Below are 12,097 nucleotides of genomic sequence, written 5' to 3'. Positions count from 1 at the left end.
CTTATTGTGAGGTTCAATTACATGGGAAACGGGGAGCTATAGCGTTCAGTCCTGGACCCCCACGGTCTGCACGTTTTGAATAAGTTTAAGTTTATTATATTTGTATACCGCCCTTCTCCCAAAGGACTCAGGGCGGTAAACAGGGCACATATAAAATACAAAGTACAAAAGTTAAGAGAGAATTAAATATAAGCCCGAGCTAAAACAATAAATAATAGTGTAAAAAACCGCAATAAAAACCCCAACACATCCCCCCATCAGGCCAGGCCGGCTTGTTCAAATAAATAGGTCTTCAGATCGCGTCGGAATAATTGTAATTAATAATTGTAAAGAAGCAGCGTTCTTCAAGCAGTTGTACCAAGGACAAAGGGAGAGGCATCAGCTAAGGAGAGGCGGCTTTTTTTTGCGCAGCAAAAGACGCCAGCGGGTCTCCTCGGGGACAGGAGAGGGCCAGAGGGAGCCTTTCGAGCCACTTGCCAAGCCGCCGCTCCCTCAGGCTCGTCCCGGAAGGCGGCCGTCGAGCCAAGGGAGACCCAGCAGGCGGAGCCGCAGGGGGACTTACCTGCGGTCCCCTCACCGCGGAGGCCGGGCAGCAGCGCCCTTTCGCCACTGCCCGCCGTCCACGCCCCCCCCCCCACGCTGACCCAGGGAGCCTCCACGGCCGCTCGTCAGCCGAGAGAGGGCAAGCGGCGGCGGCGGGGCCCTCTGTGCGGGGCCTCCCGCTGGGAGAGAGGCAGGCGGAGGAGGAGGAGGAGGGAGGAGCGCTGCCCAGCAACGCGGCGGTGTTCAAAACGTCGCGGAAGTGAAGGAAGGAAGAAGGAAGGAAGGCCGAGACCGCCGCCGCGTTAGCGAGCGAGCGCGCCGCGTTTCTTCCCCGAGGAGGAGGAGGAGGAGGAGGAGGGGATGTGACGAGAGCCGCGCGCTGTGCATTGTGGGACGCCCTTGCACGTTCGGCCGAGTCGTTCCAATTCATGCGCGACTGAGCTCAGAAGGAAGCGGGAGACGCCGGGGGACATATTGCTGCTGCTGCTGCTGCTGCCGTCGCCGCCGCCGCGTTGTAAGTGATCTACGCTGCGTTTCTTTCCCGGACCTTCCGGGACGCGAGCGCTGCCAGGCGCGGGGCTTGTCCTTTGTATGCCCACCGCTCTTCGCCCGGTCGCTTGGGAAGGTGGGGCTGGCAACGGCTGGGTCTTCGCTCTCTTTCTCTTCCCGTCGCAGCACCGAAGGTGGCCGTTTTGCAGGCAGCAGAACCTGTCTTGCCCCTGCCCGGGAGTCGCCGTCGAGTTAAGCTCTGTCTTGAGCGATCTTTGGGAGAGCCCAGCCGCGACTTTTTTTTTGGCAGCTGTGATCTCGGTAGGGGGGGAAGGGCTGGGGCATAGGAGAGAAAAGATCCCTCTCGATCCGCCTGAGAACGGGATCGACGGGGTTAAAGGGAGAGCTGGAAGACTTCTCCGCTGTGCCCTTAAAGAGAACCAAGAAATAAACTCTCTCTTCCCTCGCAGGGTCGTTGCATCTGTTCTCACTTTGACTTCATCTCGAGCTACGGGTAGGATTGGGAAGCGATCCGCAAATCCCGAGGAAACAAACTCCGTTGCATCATAATGTTAAACACTAAAAAAAAATGGTTTGGCTTGCTCCAGTAACGTTTCTCATTCCCTCCCTCCGACCGTCCTTCACTTTACTCTTTCATCTCATCCAGGTCATTGGACACGAACAGATAATGAACAGAGATTGCAAATAGAAATGCTGGGGGGTTAATGGGGGTCATGTTCCCTGTTTCAGGGCAAATGATGCTCCTGGCCCCAAATTATTGGCTTAAAAGAAGCTTTTTAAACTATATTATCAAAGGGATGGCTGAAATAACATGAGAGAAAATACCATGTCAGGAGGGGTGGGGGGACCAAAACACACATCTAGAGGATATTTTAGAAATCTGAACCAAAGCTATGATGATGAAGCTGCAAGATTTATCCTGTGTTCTGGAGCAGTGAACCATAAGAAAATGTATAATGAATGTGTTAAAAGGTTTTATAATTCTTGGATTATGATATGGTTGTCCCAAACAACTTCAGGACTTTAGAAGAAGGTGAATTGGGGAAATAAAAATTAAGTATCAAAGCCAGTCATAGCCCATCCAAGAGAATAAAGTCCAAATTGAGGTAGTTCTGCTTGTTTACATATGGTCCACTGTCATTAATAAAGTATGAAGTACACTTCTTACTGATTAGGATGTTTCTCTGAAGTGTACGTGGATGAAATTTTAAACTTACTTTCTGGTAAACGTATGTTGTCATTTTCTCTTTTGGGGACCAAATTGTACCTTGACTTAATTCGTAACTCCATATGTAGATTTTTGCAATGTCGAGTTGTAACAGTTTTTTCATGATCTGAGATTTTGTTCTTCTCACTAGAGTATTAATATTTATGCATTACGCCTATTGTGAGAATGTCACTTAGCAACAGGTGCATGGGGATTACTCTAGCTTACATGCTTCTTTTTTCTTAGGGTTTGAAAATAACAAGCCCCAAAGTTAGTCATTCTTTCATTCAGACAAGAAATGCCTAGGTGGGTGAAGAGAGATCTATAGTAGGACTCTGTATACTTTAGATTTGATTTCATAGTAGCCATTTGGAGCATACAGAGGAATAAATATAGCATCTGTGTGCAAGTTTTTGAAGCAGCTGCATTTTCTTTTTGTAAGAAAACTCTGTAAACTGCTATATGAACCCTGGAAAAGATGTGACTACTTAGTTGTTATAGGTATTACATTAATGCACCCTCATAATCCAAGGCAGTGTTTTGGAATCATATCCAAAACATTGCATAACCCTAATATTTAAGACAGTCAGAAACCAGAATAGCAGTTACTGATGTCTGAGAATACATTAATTTACTAAGAATTTTCTGTTGTGGGTTTATAGTATATTTTGTTCTGGACACATATTCACCAATTTTCTTCTTTGACTAAATCTTTAGATTTAACTAAAACTATGTTTTTCTTTCTCTCTCTAACCAGATTCTAAAATAAGAAATGTGCAGTAATGCCTATATTTTGTGTATAATTAAAATCTTAATTATAAGTATTATTATCAACTGCTGTATATATTTCAACTGTTTCTGCTATTGCTTTACACTAGTGTAATTGAGAACAGAATGTGAATAACTTGGTTCAAGTGACAGTGACAAATTTGGAGTTTGCATCTGAATGCAGTATGTACATAGTCTTTGATTAGGGAATATACCGGCAGTTGCAGAGTCATTGAAATTTAAGACATACAGTTTGGAATTCTGCCAGTGGTATTAGTAGACTTTAAAAGAACATAATTGGAAATAAAAGGGGTGTAGCATTTAAGAACTGAAATAAAAGTGTGTATGTGCATGTAAGCACCATTCCAGAATATCAAAATGATTCAATAAAAACTACTTGACAAACTCGAGGAGGACGAATGGATATAGAATAACTGTGATTGTGCTCAGCGTTTTCCTGCATTCTATGTATTTATGTTGTCTCATGCTGAGAATATATTTAAGTAGGATCTCACACTAAAAGAAGTGCATACGTAAGTTTTATGACAGTTACAGAAAAATACAAAAACTACTGCAGAATGAGGAAGTAGAGAGCATATATATTGCAACCGTAAATATTGCCAACCACGTCAATGTTTTCTTTTACTTTGCCTCCTTGATTATACTTGGTAATGTTTAGCATAATATGTTTTCCCTTCAGCAGAGATAAAATGGAAAGGCCCAGTTCCACTTGTCCACATTGTAGGCCAAACCTTTGTTATTCCACCAGATATGCTTTCCTGCCTCCCTCTGTGTGTGTGTGTGTGTGATTAATGCTTCGTTAATAGCCTCAAAAAGGCAGATTTATACTAAGCTTTTAAAAAAAAGATTGTGAGAAGACTGTAAGTACTTACATATTCATTCATTTTTTCAAAAATAAGTTTGCCTAAGTGCTTTATATATACACTGTAACAATCGATGGCTAGGTTGGGTATCAAGTGTAAGTCAATTCAACTATGGTTTATTGATTTTAAGAGAAAATAAGATGAGAGTATTTAAAAAGATTTTGCTTTTGGTTCAGTCTTCTTTAACAAAGAGAATTTATGTTCCATCAGGCAACTGAAAAACAGGAATTAAAGTTGAGGTTGACAGAGCCATGGGTAGAGAATATTTCTTTTGAATGTATTTAAATCTCAGTGCATCCTAGGATACTGAAGGAGTGCTGATAGTCTGGCCGAAATGTTATGTGTTACCTTTCAGAAATCTGCAGAAGTGAGTACCAGATAAATGGAAAAGTATAAAGCTGTCTGTCTTCAAAATCAGTAAAAAGAGGGAACTCTAAACTTGTAAAGTTGCTTACAGGTGCACACTTTTCTTTCAATTCTTAAATGGTGTGCCACTTTCATTTCCAATTGTCTTCTTTTAAAATCTAATACCACTGTTAGAATTCCAAACTGTGTGTCACAAATTGAAGAAAGTATGTGGGAAGAAGTAAAGTAAAAAGACAACTCAGTTCTGGAAAAGGGGAAAGTGTGAGAAAGAAACTCAAAATAATCCTGCTTTTATTCTGTGCGCTATATAAGAGGGGGAAGAGGGAAACTCAGCCAAAGTCTCAAGATTCAGTACAATTCCTCTAATCCTTGCACTGTTTCATGACTTGGCCTACCTCAAAACGTAGACTCATATGAATACTTGGGAAGATTCTAGACCAGATCACAAAGAGATTTATGTGTGAGCACTTTAAAAAAAAACACAAATTAACAAATTTACAGATGACCCCAAATTATTGGGATTATTTTGATGGGGTAGAGAAATGGGCTGAAATTGCAAAATAAGTATTTAATGGAAACATATGCTGAGCTGTTTACATTAAATAAAATGAACTTCTCAGATGTAAGTTACAGGATAATCAGCTTGGTAATAATACTTAAAAAAGATAATACTTAAAAAAGATTTCTTGGAACATGTAGTGCAACTGAATACTTATTGAACATGAGTCAGCAGTATAATGTGGCTGCATGAAAGCAAATGCAAGAGAATGCTTGATCAGATCCCAGCTTGAATATTGATGGAATATTGAATATTTACAATCTCCAATTGCCTGGAGAAGTTGTGGGATCCCCTTCATTTCATAAGTTCAAGTTGAAGCTTGATGCCTGTATGGTAGGGATGCTTTAATTAAGACTCTTGTTGCACTAAACAAAGGATTGGACTTCATGGCCTAAGAGACCCTTGACTTCTTTCAGTTGACCTGAATCATGGTGGTTTTACACAAAACCCTAAGCTATATCCAAACCTTATTGTGAAGTACAGTGTGTGAAGCAAGTCTTCACCAAACTAGGATGCTTTAAAAAAAAAGGGAATTTATGAAGAACATGCCAGTGCCTAGTTATAATTCTGGATATATTTTATATATCTTATTTTCAGTGACTTGTGACTGAGAGCCTGCTATTGTACTGTTACTCAGTTTGTAACCTTCAGCTTAGTGTCTAGATGGTCACCAAGATCCCTAATAAGATCAGTCTTTTGTTTGATTCAGCAAGGGTAACGTACGCTCTTAAAGCTTGTTCTTACTTGATTTTCTCAAGGACACCTAAAAAAACGTCAGCAGTGGTGATTACTTTTTGTCAGTATTTCAACAGTTCAGGGAGAAAGATGTGGATAGTTCCAAAGAGATCTGCATCTTCTTTTGAAATAGCCGATTTATGATGGTCAGACATAGTTTTCCTGTGTCATAATAATTAGTTGGGGCCAAATGTATTAATCCTATAAATAATTTGAATATTCAGGGTTTATAGGCTTGAACATTGCTTTGATCTCACTGTCTTAAATATACAGTATAGACCAGGGGGTCTTCAAACTTGGCCCTTTTATGACTTGTGGACTTCAACTCCCAGAATTCCTCAGCCAGGCATGCTGAGGAATTTGCCTATATCAGGGGTCTTCAAACTTGGCCCTTTTATGACTTGTGGGAGTTGAAGTCCACAAGTCATAAAAGGGCCAAGTTTGAAGATCCCTGGTATAGGCAAATGATTCTGCATAGAGCTGGAAGTAGAACTTTCTTGAACAGTCTCGGTAGTAGAAAGTTGAATCTAAATCTATCAAAATATTTCAAGTTCCACAATTCTGGGTGGAAAGACAGCTTCTAGCATCATCTCTGTAGCAAGCACTGTGTTTTAAATGCTGAATAAAGAGGAAGGAAACAGTGAGTAGTATGTACAGGTTGTTGTTGTTTTTTTAACACAGCCCCACTTTACATTGAGTAACTTTCTTGATGCTGTTATGCAACTTCTGGTGTGGTGTTAATCTGGGATTCTACCATATCTGTCAATAGAGTGCAAGAGACAGTATTACACTTTGGAGAAAAAACAATAGCAGAACTTGATTGGCAGTAGTGTATTGTAAAAGGAACATCGTTCAGCTGAATACAACAGCAGAGAAATCAATAGATAGGTACACTGTGCTACACAGTGGCGGCCTGAATATAAATATTAGCTCTTAGTTTGCAGAAATATTTTCTTTCCATAGTCAACTTCACATGCTTCTTATGAAGATATCGTGGTAGTTGCATCCCCTTAATTTCACACGACTAATATGGAGAGCCAGATAAATGAATAAAAAGAGTCAGGGGTAGGCAACCTTGGCTCTTTTATGACTTGTGGAGTTCAACTCCCAGAATTGGCTGGCTCAGGAATTCTGGGAGTTGAAGTCCACGAGTCAGAGCCAAGGTTGCCTACCCCTGGGTTAGGTTGAAATGGTAGCCATCTGATGGCTATGAATTCACAGTCTGGCTGTTCAAGAAGATGTAAATGTAGTTCTAGTTCAGCTTGGCTTTTATCCAGCCTTAGGAGCTGATTATCTAGTAGCGATGCCTTATGTAACAAAATCTGACGTGTATGCAAGCAGTCATTTTCCAAATGCATCCCAGAAGAAACAAGCCACTGCCACATAGACATTAAAAATGAACTCGGTTGAAATATGCCCATCTTCTGAGGGCCAGCTGTCAGTCTGTTATTAAGTTAACTTTCTTGCCAAAAATGCTTCAGAAGCTAGCTGTGTCAGTGTGAAATATGTAGCCCAACTTGCTCATTGGTACAGTCTTCATCTCTTAAGATTGTGAGATGATGTAGTGATATGTGAAAGTGGCCTTAGGAGAGGGGTGGGAGAGCTGCAGATTGGACAATCAGTGGGTAAAAACTACATCAGCCCAGAGAGGACATGGGAAACATTTCAGAAGTGACCCACCTTTGTTTTCTGGAGAATAAAAGGAAAGGAGGGAAGAAATACTTTCTTGCATGATTTTGTTACTATAACTTTAAAATAAACATAGAGCTACTATTTCTGGTTGTGCTTCTTGTCTGGATTACATTGCAGTGGTGACATCCTTCTAGTTGAGCTTGATTTCCGGTGACTTCATGTCTTGCCATATAGTTTTGTGGCAGTAATATTATTTTCTTCAAGATTTTATCCCCAATCTGACTTGTAGTCTTAGTAATTCATGAGGTATTCAAGTCCTAACCTAGTTCAATTCTGCTTAGCTTTTTAAGATCAGTTGCATGCTATCACTAATGGGGATACAACATTGTAGCACACCCAATGAAACTGGAGCACTTCTGATTAGATATGACTTTCCCCCCCCCCCAACTTTCAATCTCCTTCCTGTCTTCATTTCTGAGCTACCAGTGGAGATTTAGCATCTTAAGGCTAAGAATATGTAGCTATGGCTGATTCCCTAAGAATATTATTTGAATTTGACCAAAATGGCTTGTTCCAATTCTGTGATTCTATTGGAAAATGCTAGACAGCTTTGTGAAAATTGTCACATTACAGCAATATGTACATTAATTTTAAGAAAATATGTTAAAAAATTTAACTTCAGATGGCATCTCAGTTTGTAATTGTTACTAGTAACACAATTACTGGTAGATTTTTAAAAATTTAATAGATGTAGCTTTAAAGTTGTTTTAAATGGTTTAGATTGAAATTTTAATTCAACATATGAAAAATAATCCATTACCATTATTTTATTTAGAGGTGAATGGTTTTATAATGCTCGATTTCCAGATTGATTGAGGCCTCTATTGTTTTTAAAGACTGGTAGAAGACCCAGAATTAACCAGATGTTTTGTTAGTTACATGCCAGTATTCATTTTTGTTTTAATTCCAAAATGAAAAGAATAATGAGATGGGGTGAAGCTTCTTAACTTTTTTTTTACAATGTTTCCATAAGTTTCTGAACAATTGTTGCTGCTGTGATAAGATAATATATTCAGTTAGGACTGTCATGATAGCCTCATTTGAAATAGTACATCTTTTCTTAAATGTAGACAAATTTCCCTATATGGAGTAAATAAAAGTTTAACTACAATCTGACATTTCAGCCTTGTATGAAAACATTCATAGAAATAGTTAAATATTGGATCAAACTGGATAAAATATTTTATTTGGAGATGCCTGTACTTGTGTTTTGATAGATCTTGGCTGCAAATACACAAAAAACTTAGTGAAATTGAATAAGGTGGGGACAAAAAAGAATGGAGAGCAACTAAATAAAAAATTCAAAACAGAGATACCATTATTTAATAATAGGGAAGGAAAAGAAAGTTGGAGAAGAACTATTGTGAAATAATTTCATTTGGTGTGAGATCACTTTTGCCTGACAAGGAGGTTTTCTTAAGGCCAATAAATGCCAACAGATTCTCCTTTGGTTTATAAAATTTTGTTTATGGAACTGTCTATCTCCACAAAAGCCACAGCACAAAATCAAAAGTATAAGATTTTTTGGAAAGTTTTTTTTAAACCACCAGTTCCCAGCAGAACCACAGTTTCTGAGCTTGTAAACTACTACTCTCCATAGAGCTTTTTAGCATTTTATGGTAATGCCTATTCTCTTAGAAAAATGCGAGGTAAAAATTGCAGGCACTCCACAGAATTATCCATAAAAAGGTTGTTTGTGGTAGTAAATTAACTTGCAGTTTTGGGGCATGTTCATGGGTGTCAAGTGCAATTATGTTTGTGGAAATTAGTTGTCGAACTGACGTTTATGAAACTCCATCTGGGGAATGGCATAAAAGCCTAGTTGGTAAGGAGATGAATTCTCTACCATTCCACATTCCAGGAATTTAATTGCAACTCTTTATCCTTTCCAAAAAGATAAAAGAACTATACATTGTATATGCAAGTGTTGTTTACAGGGCTTAGTAGGAAGTAGGCCTTGCTAGCCTTGGAATTTGCTTTAAAGGTCAGTCCAAAAACTTAAAAGATACATTGAAGTCTAGTATACTTTCAAGTGAAAAGTGCCTGTAGCAAACTTTATTCAAGTGGGACTAATCAGAACCATATTGTGTATCCTATCTTTGTCCCTCCCTCCCTCCCTCCCTATCTCTTGCAACAATCAGTAGAGGAAGTTTGCATGTCTTTATAAAAACAGGAAGCAAAATTACCCATTTCTAGAAACAACTATTAGGAGGAAAAATAGGCTAGGGAGAATTAGTGTTGTTGTATCAACAGGCTTTTCTGATCTGGAAATTAGTTGGGAATGTTATTGGCACATTGTCCAAATCCCAGGCATGTTTTATATACTTGATGCACGTGTATACACATATGTATAAGTATGCATTTTGAGTGGTTTTTGTACGTCTTTTGTTTCACCATTATAAATAAATAAATACACACACATATATGGTTTCAGTAGAAACTATTGAAAAATAATACAGGAACCCTGCTGTTTTAAACAACCATCTATTATCAGTTATATATTTTTTGTAAGAAAATAAAACATCAAATGTAAGCAGAAAGGTATAACAGGATAGAAGCCATACTTTTTATCTGAATGATATTTATGTAATTATATAGGTAAACTTGGACAATCTTGGATTGAATATTTTCAAAGTCCCTGTTAGGACTCTTGCTGGTTTTAAGAAAATATGATGCACATTTCCTGGAGATGAAAACTATTTGAGATTTATTCCTGAATAAAGAAGCACTGAAATGTATTTCTAAAACATCAGATTTACTATTCTATTTTTGCTTTGCTTTCTTTCTCCTAAATACATCATTATGGATGTACATATTGCTGTTGCAGTTATGCTCTGGGTTTTTAAGCTACTACAAAATAGCACAAAAAGCGCTGTTTAGTATGCTTGTAACTTGTTCTGACCCTGTTTTAAATTTAATGAGTGTGGTCCTCTGAAATTCCATCATCTGTCAAAGATACTAACAATAAAATGCAAACAACTAATCTGCAGTTAATACTTTTTTTTTAAATGAGGCCGTCCACAACTGGCTGTTTTGTGATTTCTGTCTTGTGTTGCAGTGTTGTTTTATTTGCAGTTGTCATGTTTTATAGAGAAAATAGAATGAACAATTGAACATTACACATAAATAGCAAAATCTAGATCAGGGGGTGCAAAAACTTGGGTTTTCAAAATTATAGTGTACATGCATAATTTGTTGCCGTTATTTTGAACTTTATAAGGGGTGCGAGAATATATCAGAAGCGTTCTAGGGGTATGGGGTATAGAAAAGGTTGGGAGTCGCTGCTCTAGAGTAAGTGGATACGTATGTGCACCTTGGTATAATGTAGATGACAGTAGATGAAGAAATACTAAAATATGCAAATACTGTTAATACAAAGTAGTAGGTAGTGTGTGGATGGTTGTGAGGAATGAATGGCCAAGGAAGCAAAAGTGGCTTCTGTCAATTTTTTACATAGAAGCAAAAGTTGTGCATGTCAAGAGGAACATCACATCACATAACATTCATCCTACATGAAAGCTGTAGGAATGGGGCACTTTAAGATGTAAAGCAAGAAAGAGTCAAGGATGAATAGGTGGTGAATAAACGGCCTATATATAAAAGCGAGTGACCAGACCTTCATTGAAGTGGTATGGTTACATAAGTAGAATGAATGAGACTGTTATTCCAAAGCCACCCCACCCCTGCCACACCTCACCATCCATCCAAGCACCCTTGTGCAGCCCCCCCACCGCACCCAGCAGCACTTTCCTGTCTGCTGGGCTGCTGACGAGCCACCGAGGACTTACAACTTACAGGCTTCCCCACTGATTTTTTTCTTAGAAACTGACAAAGTTGCAAGGAGATCCTCGTTCAACAACCTCATCCTTAATGATAGCAATGGAAACTGCAAAACTTGCCATCACTAAGCAATGTGGTCATGTGACATCAACTGCATCACTTAATAATGAAAGTTGTGGTCCCAATTACTTCAGGATCACCTGTATTACATTCTCCACCACATCTTGAAATGGTGATTGTGGACATCTGTATGCTTTATTATCAGAATTAGAATTATGTCATTTTGCAAAATTAATTGGCGCATATATGCTTTTCATAATTCACTTCTATAAGATGAATTCATGTTGGCAAAGAGTGATGTAGAATATTTCAATTCTGTAATGTTCTTTTGAATTAAATATAACTTTTGCTTTAAGAGATTTTATGAGGCCTTTTTATATCTCTTCTGTTATCTCTTCTTTGCCACATAGCCTAAAAGAAACCCACTCTCCCAAAAGCTGCATCATGTACTGAAATATTGATTATTTTGGAGGCTGTTTTTGCTTACATGCTAACGATGCTTAATTCCATTTCCATTGTTGAATTACATTAAATATCCTTTATTTGTGATAATATGGCAATTGAAATTGCAAAGTGCACTTAGAAACCATGGACCTTATTTAGTTGTTAATATTTTGTAATATTAAGGTTTTATTTATTATTTGGAATAAATATTATGGAACCTATGGGTAGTCTTACTTTGTTCTTTGTTTTTAGTGTGCTTATCCAGACCCCCTTGAAAAAAAATGTCCAGCAGGGGTGGAAAGAAAAAGTCAACCAAAACATCTCGCTCAGCAAAGGCTGGAGTCATATTCCCTGTTGGACGAATGCTTCGTTATATTAAGAAAGGTCATCCAAAATACAGAATTGGGGTCGGTGCTCCAGTATATATGGCAGCAGTACTTGAATACTTGACTGGTAAGTTCATTTTAATAGAATAGTGAGAAAGCAATAAAAAATATAAAATAATCATAAAAGGAATTCATGAACAAAGTGAGGATGAGGTTTGGTATA

The 12,097-nt window shown here is 38.6% G+C and overlaps 1 protein-coding gene across 5 annotated transcripts in view; it reads left to right on the top strand.

Annotated features, from left to right (window-relative positions):
- The first annotated feature begins 922 nt into the window (after nucleotides 1–922).
- Nucleotides 923–12,097, top strand: part of MACROH2A1 (macroH2A.1 histone) — a 39,988-nt gene continuing 28,813 nt past the window's right edge. For 2 of the 5 annotated variants that reach the window (XM_081320499.1, XM_081320496.1), the window contains exons 1-2: nucleotides 923–1,057; nucleotides 11,801–12,001. In XM_081320499.1, the coding sequence (XP_081176625.1) occupies nucleotides 11,830–12,001 (172 nt within the window). In that variant the 5' untranslated portion in view covers nucleotides 923–1,057; nucleotides 11,801–11,829. Of the gene's footprint in view, nucleotides 1,058–1,527; nucleotides 1,547–11,800; nucleotides 12,002–12,097 lie in introns of those variants that run through there. The other 3 variants (XM_081320500.1, XM_081320497.1, XM_081320498.1) reach the window with 3 other exon arrangements.

The sequence above is a fragment of the Vipera berus genome (genome assembly GCF_964194415.1).
Source record: "Vipera berus genome assembly, chromosome: 2".
Classification (NCBI taxonomy): domain Eukaryota; kingdom Metazoa; phylum Chordata; class Lepidosauria; order Squamata; family Viperidae; genus Vipera; species Vipera berus.
This window is presented reverse-complemented; position numbering and strand designations above follow the sequence as displayed.